The sequence below is a fragment of the Ciconia boyciana genome, chromosome 2, assembly GCF_034638445.1.
Source record: "Ciconia boyciana chromosome 2, ASM3463844v1, whole genome shotgun sequence".
Classification (NCBI taxonomy): Eukaryota; Metazoa; Chordata; class Aves; order Ciconiiformes; family Ciconiidae; genus Ciconia; species Ciconia boyciana.
In genome coordinates, this window is record NC_132935.1 from 146,006,008 (window position 1) to 146,020,944 (window position 14,937).

General features: G+C 36.5%; 1 protein-coding gene and 1 long non-coding RNA gene across 15 annotated transcripts in view; one reads left to right on the plus strand and one right to left on the minus strand.

Annotated features, from left to right (window-relative positions):
* Positions 1–14,937, minus strand: part of TRDMT1 (tRNA aspartic acid methyltransferase 1) — a 41,449-nt gene that overhangs the window by 14,439 nt on the left and 12,073 nt on the right. For 5 of the 11 annotated variants that reach the window (XR_012041207.1, XR_012041208.1, XR_012041209.1 and 2 more), the window contains exons 2-4: positions 6,435–6,544; positions 4,674–4,750; positions 3,106–3,177 (exon numbers count right to left, since the gene is read on the minus strand). Coding sequence is in view for 8 of the 11 variants with exons in the window: in XM_072854391.1 (XP_072710492.1) it covers positions 3,106–3,177; positions 4,674–4,750; positions 6,435–6,544 (259 nt within the window). In the remaining 3 variants the exon portion in view is untranslated. Of the gene's footprint in view, positions 1–3,105; positions 3,178–4,673; positions 4,751–6,434; positions 6,545–11,657; positions 11,679–13,451; positions 13,473–14,937 lie in introns of those variants that run through there. The other 6 variants (XM_072854395.1, XM_072854394.1, XM_072854393.1 and 3 more) reach the window with 4 other exon arrangements.
* Positions 1,032–7,035, plus strand: LOC140648431 (uncharacterized). Of its 4 annotated transcripts, none has more exons than XR_012041212.1 (4): positions 1,032–1,147; positions 1,732–2,087; positions 6,186–6,302; positions 6,812–7,035. It is a non-coding gene; the product is annotated as an uncharacterized lncRNA (long non-coding RNA). The 4 variants fall into 4 exon arrangements; XR_012041213.1 differs by lacking the exon at positions 1,032–1,147 and adding an exon at positions 1,325–1,463 and having other exon boundaries at positions 6,865–7,034; XR_012041210.1 differs by lacking the exon at positions 1,032–1,147 and adding an exon at positions 1,325–1,463 and having other exon boundaries at positions 6,812–7,032.

Consider the following 14,937-nt stretch of genomic DNA (forward strand, 5'->3'; position numbering starts at 1 on the left):
AGAAAGGAACATGCCCAAACTATGCCAGGGACCATTTAACAATTTAGACCTATAGATATTCAGATTCAAGTTGCTGGGAACATTCCATGACACTGATTAATTCTCTGGTAAGGCTAATGTAGACATAGTATGTCTGCCACGCATTGGGATCCCAGTACAGTATATAGAAACAGGATACTAATGCCACCAGACAGCAGCTCCGTGCTTATTTAAGTCAGTAAATGACTTTGGACTTCCGCTGGTACAAATCACAGCAGAATTTGTTTTAGCACGCTCTTAACTGCCATCAATTAAAGACATTCACATGAAGAATTAAAGAACTAAAGTGCCTCACAAGAAATTGAAAAATGTACAAGATACTACGTCAAATTTAAAAATACTAAAAATAATAGTGAAAAAAATAATACTGAACTGAAAAAAGCAGAAGCAGCCAAATTCCCTGCAGAGGAATGGAGAATATATCTGTTGGTATGTTTACACACACTCAACATCACCATCACCTACTATGAAACTTATTTTTAAAGAAATGAATCCAGAGTATGGCTTGAAATGCAAGAGCTCATACAGGATCAACAGATCACAAGACAAGTAATCACTATACAAAGAGTATGTGTTAAGTACTTGGCAGCTATTAACATTACAAATGTGTCTGTAAAAGTAGTACTTTGACGTCTTAGCATTAGATTTCCCTGGGTTAGAGCTTGAGCACGATAAACAGACAGTAACCAGACCATTTAGGTCAGACTTTGTTTTCCCCCTGGGTACTCCAAGGATTTCCCAGGTCTTTCCAGATCTTGAAATTGTCCTTTCCATATCTCTAATATTTGTCTTCCCAGGCTATCTTTGAGCCTCATTTCAGCGACATTTCATTATAAAAGGCTGAACGTAAGGCAGGAACAGCCAAGGGATGAGAAATTATTTTATAGTTTCCATAAACTGAACGCATGCCATACCAATTTAGAATGCAAAGTGATAATTCCTATATTAAGAATTTCCCTTCTTTGGGCTGAAATAGTCCATACTCAGTGTCTGGCAAACATGTCATATCCAGAAAATACACAAACACTATCTCAGTAAAACATAAATCTATTGGAACTGAGAAACTCTGCAGAAGCCACCATCTTGAACATATTACAGACTGCTCACAGTAAGTACTGCCTCAAGAAACAACCTGCCCAAGGGAGATAAGGGGTGTCAGCAGGGTCTCATGGGGTGTTGAGATAAAGTGCCACAGCCAAGCCCAGCTCCTTTGCATCGTCATGACGAAAAACATATATCCTGCAGTGTCAAAAGCTTTAGTACTGAGAAAGAAAAGCTTCTGCCTTTTATCTAGCTAAGCCCACAGCAACCAGGAAGCAACATTTCCATATTAATACACAACAGTGTCTCAAAAGCAGCTAGCCTCTTAACTGTGTCTCAGTTTAATGGAAAGGAATACTGAGGTCAGGATTCCCTTACGGAAGGTACCATTATTCTGACAAATTATTAACTTACACGCTATCTGCTGTTTTTAATTTATCATTTTGAAAGGTCAGTCTGGAGGACTGAGTTACATTCCTTGTTCCAGAAAAGACATCCTTTGCAACTTTTGGAAATCCACATTATCTCCCTATTTTTGTGCCTCTGCTAGAAGTGGGAAAGTAATAATAATCTTTCTTTTCACCTATTAATTGTCTAAATTACTAGGCTACAGAATCTGTATTGTGTTCCGTTTTGTGTTCTCTGCCACAGATTTCCTAGGTGATCCCAGCCAAGCCACCTAGCCCTTCTGTGTCTGTTCTTTATCTGCTGATGACAAAGGCAAAGAGGTGGTCCCATTCAATGTTGCTGGCTGCAAAAAAGTTGTTTCTGGAAGAAGGATGATGACCCTCTTCTCCCAGTGGTAATAGCAGTTTGAAAGAAAGCCTGTTGTTGGTACCGGTTTCCTTCTGTGCAGGCAGCATAAAAAAAAAAAAGAAAGAAAGAAAGAAAAAAGAGAGCCAGACAGACCTTTCTTTGTCCTCCTCCAATTCTGAGAGCAAGATTAACCAATGAAGGAATATATAGAGAGCAGCTGTGTCAGCCTCCAGCAGAAGCAGGACTGCCAGGTAAGTGTCTGTAACTGTAACTGATGCAAATTCTCAGGCTCATGCCAACTGGTGTCCAATGGACATCTCAATCCAGAAGCAGAGATTCCTGCTGGATAATCTCCTCAAGCAACTGCTTGCTTCACTCCCCCAGGAAGGGTTCTTACAGTGGTATACATCTCTTCCCAAAAAAGACTACAAGCATTACTTGGAGCTGATTTTTAACACTCTCAATAAGAACAATTTAGGTCAGCAAAACCCACTTTGTTTGGATTTACTGTTTCAAAATTTAATGCATAAATTATACAAATAATTATGGCTATTTTATTAGGAACTGGGGTCTGACCAGGCAAAAATGACAGATGAACACAAAGACAAGGGCACTGCTCAGACAGTGCAGTGCTACTGAAATTTTTTAGTATTACTACTTAAAACAAGAGATTGTACTACAAACCAAAAATACATAAGCTGCCCCACGATATCTAGAAGCAGCACTAAAAAGACAGAATAGACACTTTAAGAAAGAATGGAAGGGACGAAAGATGTGTTGTATTGTGCAGTCAGTCAACATATTTAAACAAACTCTTTCAAATGCTACCTATTCAGAAGGTGACTAAATGTTGAATGAAAGTTTTTTCAACCCTGTATTTCAAACAATATTAATGTTTCCATGATGCCTATTAGCAAACTATTATATTACCTACTCCTGCTTCTAAATAAAGTCAGTGCAAGTTTGATGTTGAACTGAAAATAAAGAACTCCATTTGTTTCATTTATAATATAGCCACAGTTTAAACAGACACACAATAAAAAAGAAAACCAAACAATGAAAGCATATACAGTAACTATGAGATGATAATGGCATTAGTAAAATACAAGTATTTAAGTTACATATGATCATGTGAAAACAAACAAGTAATACAACACAATACTAGCAGTATCTCTGTAAAACATTATAGATGACTTGTCTCACTGCCATATAAAACAGCTACTTAGTTACATCAAAGACTTAAGAACTGAGGTAGGAGTTCATTTATACCTTGGAAGAATATCAAGGATATAGAGAAAGCTCTTTGTCCGTGGATCAGATATATCACCTTGCAGGCCAATTCTAAGAAAGAATAAAGAAACACCTGTACATTACTTGGAGCAGACTGACATTTGACCTACATTTTTCTACAGAATGATGACGCTTTTTGCTTCGAGTTTCAAAAAGGGATTCTGCAAAAGCATTGTGTACAGACATGAGGACCTGCTCACGGAGGCAGTGTCCTAAGAAATGCTCTAAGGAATGAAAGTCTACCCTGGAATCCATCAGCTCACAGAGAGATTAAAATTGAAGCATTGTAGTAATTGAAGTAATGAAACCCACTCCCCAGTCTGCAAAGCATTTAGCGTTCTGGTCTTGTCCAGCAAACCCCTAGAACATACTTGGCTCTAAAAGAACAAAAAAAACCCCACTGAAGTTCCTGGGAATACCCAGTTATTTTATATTGAATATATTAAATTATTCTATGAATTAAAGCCTCAGTGCTCACCATTTTGCAGTATTGAGCCCCGTATGAATAACTTTGTAACCAATTTTGTAACATCAAACTGGACAGCTCACGTAGGTTATAAAAACAATAACATAATATAATGATTCCAGGCCTGTGTTCCTCTAACTTATACATGTATTAGCTCTTAAAAAGAACAAAACCTTGGTAGAAGAGCTTTAGCATGTCTCTAAATTAATTAGTCATAAAAAGATTTTTTTTTCATGATATTACAAAAGAAAAAATTTTAAAGGAATGATTCCTATATACATCATAGGTTTGCAGAAATATACTTTTATAGATCAGCACCACTTTGGAGGGATTTCTTTTTAGTCTTAAGAGCATTCATTGAAATATACTTTCTTACACAAGCAGTTTCATCACCATCAACAGAATTTTTCATGAAGCTACTACTTTGCATGAGTACAGTTACTAGAATCTTACCTCCACTGGTCACTGCTGTCAAACTATATGAATTTGAAATTAGTCTGACAAAGAACATCTTAGTAAGTTCAGTTCTTGATTAGCAATATATTTCTCTGTACTATCCACAAAATCATTTCAAAGCCATTATCCTCCTAGTCTTGGCTAAAATAGAAATATTCCTCAGAATAAACTACTTGTGTGCACGTGTGATTTTCAAAGCACAAATAAAAACAGATTACACTCAGTCTCAGGCAGAAGTGAGAAATTCCAATCCTCCTTCTGGAGTTGCCCCAGGGAAAGATTAGATTGATATCTAAAGGGAAAGGAAGCACTCCTAAACAGCAAAATTTTTTAATTTCGCTGTTAGAGGAACAATACAGTATGCAAAACAGGTGCTGCAAGAAGCTTACTTAATTTCAACTGAATTAAAATATACATTAAGAAAAATGGGATAAAGAATTAAGATTCAAATTGCTGCATTTCTTCCACTTCAGTAAATCTCATGGTGAGTAGGTATACAACACTGTTGCTTAAGAAGAGAAAGATACACAGCTGAACCACACATAGCGTCGCTCTTGAAAACATTTCTCCTTTAACAGTACATATAGTAACAACTGCACTTTTCTCCAAAGTGTGCTATATCTACCTTGTAAATGGCTGACAGGGAGGACTCATCAAAATCATATCAAAAGATAATCTGTCAAATTCTTTCAGTGTTATGCCCTGAATAAAGAAAAAAAAAAAACAGAAGAATTTTGAGTGTTGTAAACTGTATGAAACTCTCGAGTCATCTTTCAGACCAAAGTACCCCTCTTACTTTCACTATATGCTTCATCTAGCAAAAAAATACCTAATCTCCCATTTGACCTAATAATTTCATTCCTTTTTACCTTGGCAAACCATACAATGCAAATATACATTTGGTTCCTTTGAATATGAATCAAAAACACTAATGATGTTAGCATCTGTACATAATCTTGACGTTTTTATCTACTCATTCTTTCAGAAGAGGTGTAGTGGTTCTTTCAGTAGGGGTAGTGGTTCTTTCAGTAGATCACATCAAAATATCAACTAGTTATTTCCTCCAAATAAAGTATCGTTATTCAGATATGAAGTCTTTGTACATCAAAAAAAAAATTAACATATCCAAAACAGGTGAAAAAATATTAGATCTGCTCAAAAGACAAAACATCTGAACAGGAAAGTAGCTTGAGTGTTAACACGGTCATTTTTACAGGTCCAAACTGTGAGTTGTAACTCTTAGGAGCTCACTACCTATGTATCCTGTAAAGTTTACTTAATTTTAGTTTTTGCCAAGTAAAAATCCCTCAAAGATACTATATGGGTGAAAGCTCTACTCTGCAAAAGTGTTTCTGTTCAGAGAAGAAAGAATTAGGTCTGTGCCATGAACTAATTACATAGGTAGAAGTTCCTCTAGACTAATTTTAAGCAACACTAGAAGGATGACATACTAAGGAGCCAAGCAGAGAGGAAAAGGATAATGATCAAGTAACTATGAGCTAGACAAAGAAATCACCACCTTACATATTTTGAGGGATATCTAAAAAGCAAATGTAACATAACTGCCCACAGAAACTAGGCAAAAGCTGCTATTTTTCCAATAAATTTAAAGAAGGTCTTACTGACTGTAATCTGCATATTTATATTTTCCCATATAAAACTTTAAACTATCATTTAGCCTGTTATTATATAATGAGTGCTGAATAAGCAGCTAACCTTCAGCCACCTATTTAAGTCTTACTTAAGCTGGTGTCTTAAAACAAATTCAGTATCTTTTACTGTCATGTTGTAAAACTGTAAAAGAAGATTTAAAAGTATACAATATTTCTAACTAAATCCAGGCAAAACCACATGCCTAGTTTGCCCCTCAATTGTTAACACAGAAACCAATTTTACCTAGTTCTTCTTCAAATAATTTGGAAAAGGGACAGAATTCCTGAAACATTTTATCTACTGAGCCCACAAAAAAACACAAGACTGTCCCAACCACTATATTTTCTTTGTGTTTACTGAGCTCAACTATAACTACAAAAAGATGGCATGCCTCCAAGTAATTTAATTAAATTCTTTCAAAATACATGAAAATATTTTTTTAATCTAAAAGTATGATTTTTGTCATTCCTTTATTGCTTGTAAGCATTCCTCTTGACTTTTACATAACCCTTCTTGATGCACCAGTGAAGACTTTCAGGAAAAGACTGCAGTGTGATTATCCCTCTAACTTCAACAAACAACCACAGCAAGAGAAATCAAGGTACTGTCAAACTGCTATATTCATAACAACATAAATTAAATCTTTTTGCTTCTCTTATTAGTAACAAGGATAGTGAAGACAACTTACATCTACAAATGCCAGACTAGAGCAAAAAAGACATTAATTACTCACCTCAATTGTCTTTGCCCATAATGGTGTGCTGGGAAAGTTGTGCTTATAAACTTCATTGGCAAGAGTGTTCACATCAACAGCAGCAACAACTTCTGCAGATGTGCAGCTTTCTAAAATTAAAAAAGAATTTGAAAACTGTAGCTTCTCTTTACTACTCTTGGGAAAATGCGTTTGTTCAGTTGCGTTACCGCTATGCTCAAAAATAAAAGGGAAATTACTTGATCAAATTCTGCTGTGTTGCCATTAAAACTTCATATGAAAACTATACCATGTTTCTAATCATATGGCCAATACTTCCCTTCCTTATATATCCAAAAATGGAAGGTAACTGCGCACTGCTTAATTTGTAGATACAGTCTAACATAAACTCCAAACAGGGTGCATCTCTACAACATTCCCACCTGCACTCAGTTGGTCTCTGTGGCCTTAGCTATAGGAACGCAGCCTGAGTCAACCTGCCGAGCCCCACTGCTGCTGCCTGAGACTCTCCAGCCACTGACAACTTACAGGAACTAAAGGCGTTATTTTAAAGTATAATACTTCTCATTGTGAAAAAATGGCACCAATAAATATGTTTGAGGTACATCTACTCTTGCAATAAAACTTTAAGAAGTTGCCTGAAAAAATTTGTGCTTATATTCCAATAAAACCTTGGGCTTTGAATCTAACTGCTGCCTCCTTTGGGTTCAAGGTCCCCAAAATACCAGATGCTTTGAAGGACAACATTTGGCAGCTCCTCTTCTCTTGATATCAAAGGAAGTACTTTTGAACACTTAGAGGTGTTATGGAAAAGAAGAGAGCACAGTGTAACAAATCTGCTGACAGCTAAAATCCTGAAAGAAAAATACACTAAAAAGAATGTAAATAAGTGATTGTTAATTTATAGAGTAACAGAATAATAGGTTCTACAGAAGCTAAAGACTTAAAAAGAACAGCGTTTAATCCACTGCTCATCATGTCACACTTTTTATTATTACTAACCACAATACCTTCACTGAGGCTTTTTATCCAGGAAGATAGGCTGTGGTCACTGTTATAGCCACAGGCAGAAAACAGTGACCATACTTCCTGATATACAAGACCAGTTTCAACCACCAGGAAATCTACATTACAGTCACCACTACAAAGCCCCTGACAAAACACAGGCGATTAAAAAAAATTTTTTGTAAGCCAAAAGAAACACAGCAAATAGCCGCATACCTTTAAGTAGTCTCACAACATGCTCAAGTAACACATTAACAAATGACCTTATGAAACACCTTATGAATTACTGCTAATCAGCTAATTATTTACAGTTTGAGAGGATGAAAAACCAACTATGATGTCCCCAGTGGATTTAATTTTGAGTGATGCAGTTATCACCCATCTACTATCTTTCAGGTTTTCAAGACCATCTTATTCAAAACTAAGATGAAAGAGAAATCCGGGTATTGGAAAGATTGTGGCAGACATTTTAACAAAGACCAACCTGGTTATCCTGGGTTTACTTGGTGCAATAGAGGGCAAAAACAATAGGAGTTTCACAAGAAAAAGATTTACAGATGACTGCCCATTAAGGGTCAACATACAAATAATTATTTGCAGTTACCATCTTGACATTTTGACTATAAATTGTAACTAAAGTATTAAATACAGGTGTATCCATGAGGACAACAGAATGACTACACCTGAGATTACAGAACAGGTATGTTAACACTGACATCTAGCGTGAAAAGAACGTTGCCTTAGCAGGCTGACTGTCTCAATTTACAAGCATATTCAAGAACCGACACTTTCATCTTCCTAAAACAAAGCTGTAACACCTAAGTAATGGGAACAAACTTCAAATACTGTTTAAGAGACTGCTTTTCTCACTTACTCTTTCAGTTCTTAAAACACATTGTCCTGACAAGCTGATCCTTACTGTGTGTTCCAGGCACTCCAGAAGCAAAATAAAAAAAAATTTAAAAAAAACCAAAAAACAAAAAACAAGAACCTCAAAATATTATCTAAATTAACATATAGTTTAAAAATGACAATTGGAAAGGCAGGCAGTGTGCTTTCTCTTACAACTCATGATTCAGACGCTCATCCTTTTTACTAACACCAATCCAATCTCTCCCTGCATACATAGAAGAAAAAAGAAGTACTGAGGATTTGCATCAAGGGACTTCACAAGCCCAAATGCCTGGAAATACTGAAAGACAGCACATAGCTAATAGTAATTTATTGAATCCCCTTGCAATACAATGGTCAGTCTAAACCAGAGATGTTAACCCGCATGGAAGAGGGACAGGAACTTTTCCTCAATTATTCCAACCGACATCCTCTCTTCCCAGTTCAGAGACCTCAATTTTTTCAAAGCTTCTCCCCCTTTTCACTCAAAAGCTGTGTCTCACTTGGGAGTTCCTGTTACAGAACAGACTCCCCCTTCAAAAGCTGATTAAGCGTATTTCTGTGGAAATACCCTGAAACGCATGAAGGAGCTCGAACAGACAAGCAGATCTCACACATCCAACCTAACAAAGAAAAGCTTGTGTAAATTTCAAACAATGTGAAAATGAAACATTTTTAAATAAATCCTCCTCCTGAAATTTAAATAACTTCAACGTCAAACTGTGATACTCTGTTTTGCTATAGCATTTATATTTATTACTTGAAAATGGCTGTAGGAATGCATCATAAAATAGACTGAAAGCAGAATCTAAAAAAAAACAGAATCAAGACTGTGTTTAACTATCCCCACTGACAAAAGGCACAAAAGCAACTCAGGAATATGAAAATGCCCCTGAACTGCTGACTTAGTGAGATGTTAAATCAACTCCCTGAAATATATAGCAGAACTTCAATACAGAAACAGACACAGCTCTAGAGACTTTTTTTTCCAAACAAGTACATCCAATTTTCAAGACACAGCCATTTAAGAGAATTACAACTATGCAGAAAACAATTTAATTTTATGCAGACTAAAGAAAAAATAATATACATTTTCTAAGTGAAACTAAGTAGCTGCTTGAATACTTGATTTGCAATATTCCTCAACACCACAGTTTTTGAACTGAGCCTTCGCATTTCTGAAAGAGATGTTGAAGCTCAAAAGGAAGCCACAGACATGATGCGGAAGTTACTGAGGTGTTATGGCTTATTTTTAGGAAGACTAGATTGTAATATTCTCTCTTGGCTGAAAGCAAGTGAACTCAAATTTGTATCATCCTGCTAGGAAAGTACTGATTTTGCACCTGAATCTTAAAACCGCTATGATCCACATAGCAGAAACTCTTTAACTGTTATTTAAATTGCCTGAAGAGGCAGCAATCAAACTTTGGGTCCCAATTCTCTATTTTGTTGTGTACACAATGCTTATGAGCCACTTCAGCTATGTAGTAGCCACTCGAGTGAAAGAGGTGCTGCTGTAATGATTGGAAGGTGCAGCATTTGAAACAAAGGAAGACAAGATGCATGCATTAGCTTCTGATTTGGAAAAAACAAACCCAAAGGGTGTCATCCTCAAACCCTGAAAATAAAATTTTTGACATTACAATATCTGTCCTTTTCCTCTTCAGAATCGATTCCTTTGTCATGTGTTTCTAGCAGACCTTAAAATTAACATAGATCTGTTTATATTCACCACTGTACTTTTGTAACAGAATCATCAATGTCAGCAGAGCACATGAAATACACGGTGTTACACCAAGGGCAGAGCCTGGCATATCTCAGCGTATTGGAAAATCAGAGCCAGAACAATTATCTATCCTAACATATGGAAACAGATGGAAAAGGGAGATTAGTCACATGTTTTGTCAGTCCTGCTTCCTTTTAAAACAGAGAGCAAAGACTTAATTTCTGAGTTGTCAGCTCTTGGCTGAAATGATTAGGCTGAACTGCCCATGGCTACAGTCAACATGACTATCAGTAAACTTGATACTTGCTTCCTGCAGGATACTTAGCAACTTTTTTGACTGCTCTATTTGTACAGGATTTGTTCATGTTCAGCCATATAAACTAAGTAAATTTACATTATAGCACAACTGGCACCATCCTGTGCTACAAAGGCCTATATTTTAGAGAAGCATTACCTCAAAATGAGTTTAGGTGTAAAAACTTGCTCAAACTGTCAATATTTTTGTTTTGCATTGTGCTGAACCCTAAAGCTGCTTGCCAGTTTTGTCTCCTTTGTCTCTCCTCCTGAGATAGCAATGCTCAGTGTAATTACACACACCAGTTTATTATGCTGTGCAATTCACAGAGATAATCAAATAAAATTAAGAAACAGAGATGACAGAGTACAAGAGACTCAAATTCTTACTCTGTAAAATTGAAATATAACAATTGCATAGGAAAAGTATCACCAACTTCATCACTGCAAAATTACGGTATTTTTTTAAAAGATGTCCTTTCATGTTTTATGTATGGAAACTTTTTTCAGTGACCTGGCTGATTACAAACGCTTGCGGGAGAGACCTGGAACCCATTTTTCATGGGAAAAATGCCTAAATTAATAAGCCAGTTTAAGTTTGTTTTGGTTGGGAATGAGGAAGAGCAGGCTGTTTGTTTGATGGAAAGTTGCTAAGGAAATGAATTTGTAGCCATAGATTTTCTAAAAATAAAACACTGTATTTTTCATTGCAGAAACTCTGCACTTTATATATAAAGAATACTTTCACACACACACACACACACATATAAAAAATATCGTAGGTTTAGACATATATGATCTAAACATCAACCTTTATAAATCTTACAAAGTTTGGAGCACAGGGTGGGAACAAGGAAGAAATGCACTCCCATCTCTTAGCTGCCTCAATCTTTCAAGAGTGTGAATATGAACAGACTCTATGACTTCTGACCTTAATCAAGCTCAACTTTCTAAATTACATCTTTTTGCATGTCTTTGCTGTTAAACTTAAAATACTATTATAAAGCATTCAAAATCAGAAACTAGAAATTCTGCATATGCTGAATTATCTACAGCTGAAGTATCAACAGAGCTAGACAATCCCCAAGACTTTTCTTTTTCAGTTTTGGACTGAAATCTAAATTCAGGAACAGCCTTCTTTTCGCTATCAGAAAGAACCTGATTCAACTATGTAACTATGTACTAATAACTTCTATGCACTATTAATAGAGAAACACTTATAAGAGAGTATAAACTTCCATTCATGGAAGTTTAAAATTCAATTATTATTAAAACTCAATTATTTCTTACAGTAGGTGAGGACAATCTCAAAACCAACTGCATACTACCTGGTGCCAAATGCATTCTACTTTAATGACAGCTGCCAAAACAATGAACATCCTCATCCTGCAAGTTCAAGTATATGCTATCCTAAAACTAAGTTTATGAAAGATCACAGCCAAAAAGGGCTTCACGGTAGAAAAGGCAGTATCAGATTTCCTGGAAAATACTTATTTGCCCATTGAAAACATTGGCAATTTCACAGAAAAGTAGAAAGTTGGACCAGCTCTGCTAAACGTAACTGGCCACAAAACTGGCTACATAACACGGCCAGGAACCAACACTGAGCCAGAACTTGCCAGAGCTGCAGAATCCCTTTTGTAGAACAACTAGCTTTCCTGGAGCACTGCCACTGAAGTATTCCATGCTCTCCCTCTTTTCTACGTGTTCCCATTATTTTTCTTGGCTGTATAGATTCACTAGAAACCATACCAAGAAAATAAAGTATTATACATAATCTTCATCTCCCATGTATCTGGTTTATGAAAGCACTGGCAAAATGGAGGGCTTTCTTTCAAGCTTCATATTTATACCAAAGAAAAACCTTCTAGTATTTCCATACTTGATTTAAATGGAAGATGCCAAACAATCTGCCATTTGCTAAATGATATCCAAAAAATTGTATCAGAGACATTTTCAAATAGCATGGTTTAATGTACACATATAGGCCTAAAACATGTAAGAAACTCTATTATTAAAGTACTTACAGAGGAACATTCACTTTTTTCTGTTTGATTTCCACATAAAAGCAAACACTTAAGTCCCCCTTGACTTGACTTTGCTCCTTTACAAACTGTGTAAGAAAACCAAATCCAGATGTTCAAGAGATTTAAAAAGAGAAAACAGCAGAAAGGATCAAAATGCCTGACTATATCAGTATTCCTGACTGTGATACAATTCATCAAAACCAGTTTTATATAATGACCTGTCATTAAATACTTAATTCAGTGCAAATTGCATAGAACCTTTTTCATTCAAATTGCCTATTAGTTTTAACAACACTCAAAACAAGATTTTCATCGAGAAGTGTACTGTTTGGACTTTTTCCAAGACAACACAATGCCTATGGGCTGAGTTCTCATATGCTTCCCAAAAATAAGCACCCAGATTTGAAAAAGAGTTATACCAACTGTAATGCAAATAGCATTGTATCTATCCACTTTGCAAATTTCAGTTGGTATTTAACCATTTAGTACTTTCTAGGGTCATTTACATAAATATTAATTTAAGTTTCCTCTTATACACAGTCCCTTCATCTGCTTTGGCTGGTACCACTACAAAAGAATCTCAGTCTCACTATTCATAATTATTGTAATTTCTTCAGTCAAATGTAAGCCCAGAAGAACAGAAATTACAACATGCACTGGCACCGATGCAGTTGTGTTCAGCAAGTTCAGAAACAGTAAGCTTGGAAATAAATTTACCCTTTCAGGAAATAAAACGAGGGTTTTGGTTAATTCCTTCACCCTCCAAACTACACAATACATAAAGGTGATATATGATCTCAAGCCTTCATATGCACAGTAACTATCCACTGGGGCATCACTCAATCAGTGTATCTTTTGGATACAAGTTGACAGTATTCTGATAATCTTCTAAGGCTGCATTCTCAATATTACCATCCTTTTCAGTATTTGTTGTGTTGTAAATGACGCTTTCTTAGGTGGCCATCCACAAGATATCACATCTGGCATTTCAATTTATTAACTACTGCAGCACATTACTGAACATCCACAAGACATCTGTTATTATGTTAAGAACATAGCTAGATAATGTTCAGTAAAGATTTGTTACATACATACACTGACACGTGACAAACAGCTGAGTGAAGAACCATGGTGTAGGCTAAGTTTCAGGAACCAGTCCACTCTCTGTGGAGATATGGAAATTGTCTATAACACATAGATAGTCCCCCATCACTTCAGAAACAAGACTACTAGAAAAGTAGAGTGTTACCATTACAGCTATATACACTGTATACCATGTATAACACCCTCTTTTCATTCCACAAAAACTCCAAAATCTGCAGTTCCATACAAAGATATATTTTGCTCTTAATATTCCCTCTCTGGAAATAAGGAAAATGCATCCTTACAACAGGTGGTTAGGATTATTTACAATAACAATGTAGGTACCTATTTTGTTATGTTGTGTATTTTTATATATTATAAATATATAAAACATATATACACATTCAAGCAAAAATTAGATAGCAGGAAAAATGCCAATTTTATGTTTTAAGTAAATAAATGATGATAAACAGATTCTACTCTGTAAGCATAGCCTTTTAATATCACACAGCTCCCCTGAAAAATAACAAGATAAGGTGAGTTTTCACTTGATGTTTTTATGACAATGCTCTCTGCTGTAGAGTATAACAGAAAAGCTACTAATGCTTGTGAAGGCCAAAGTATTTGAAGGATTGTAGTTACAATCAAATTATTCGGGTGATTCTCGTAAATTATACAGATGCGTGTTGCAACCTGGACTTCGAAGTAACAAGGCCCAGGGTACTTTACAAAGGAAATCAATAGCCCTGGCTCAATTTTTTATTTGGGGAGGCCAAGTCACAGAGAGCCTACAAGACTTGATGAAGGTCACCCAGGCTATGCTTTAACAATTCAGTAAATGGAGCTCCAGGGTTCCTTGTACCAGATCAAAAATTCACCTGGGCACACGGTCTAGCATGAACTCTCTATACAAGTCCAAATTCCATATTCAGTTTTCATATTTACAAAATGTTATACCAACCTCATATAGTCAGGCTCATACTCTCAGGCTCACCTAACTACGCACCATGAAAACCAAGTCCATGTGCATACCTATGGGATACCCTGGCTAATTTGATTATCCTGTGCGTCTCCATGATCCCAATCCCATTTGCAGCAGAGGTGTGCCAGTAAAAGATGGAGCATGGATTAATGAACACAAAATCACAGCCTTCCCAGGAACAGCTGCCTGGGCCAAAAAAGGAGCATGGATCCACACTTTCCATCGCAATGTGCTCCTAAGTACTTGGTGCCACCCAGGAGACCACAAATGCTTTTGGGCACTGCTCAGTTTACAGCCATAGACCCCTAATGCAAACACATCACCAGCCAAAACCCTGTTACCAATCCCCCTTACAACTCGCCCCCATGCAGCCCCTGACAGCAGGCCTGTGAGACAGCACCAACCTCACTACCATAAGGTCACTTTCCTGCCCCTGCAGAAGGGGAGGTTGCGCCTCCGGGGCTTGGGATGAGGGGACTAGGCTGGCCTCCCACCCCCCTGCTTCCTTCCACACGG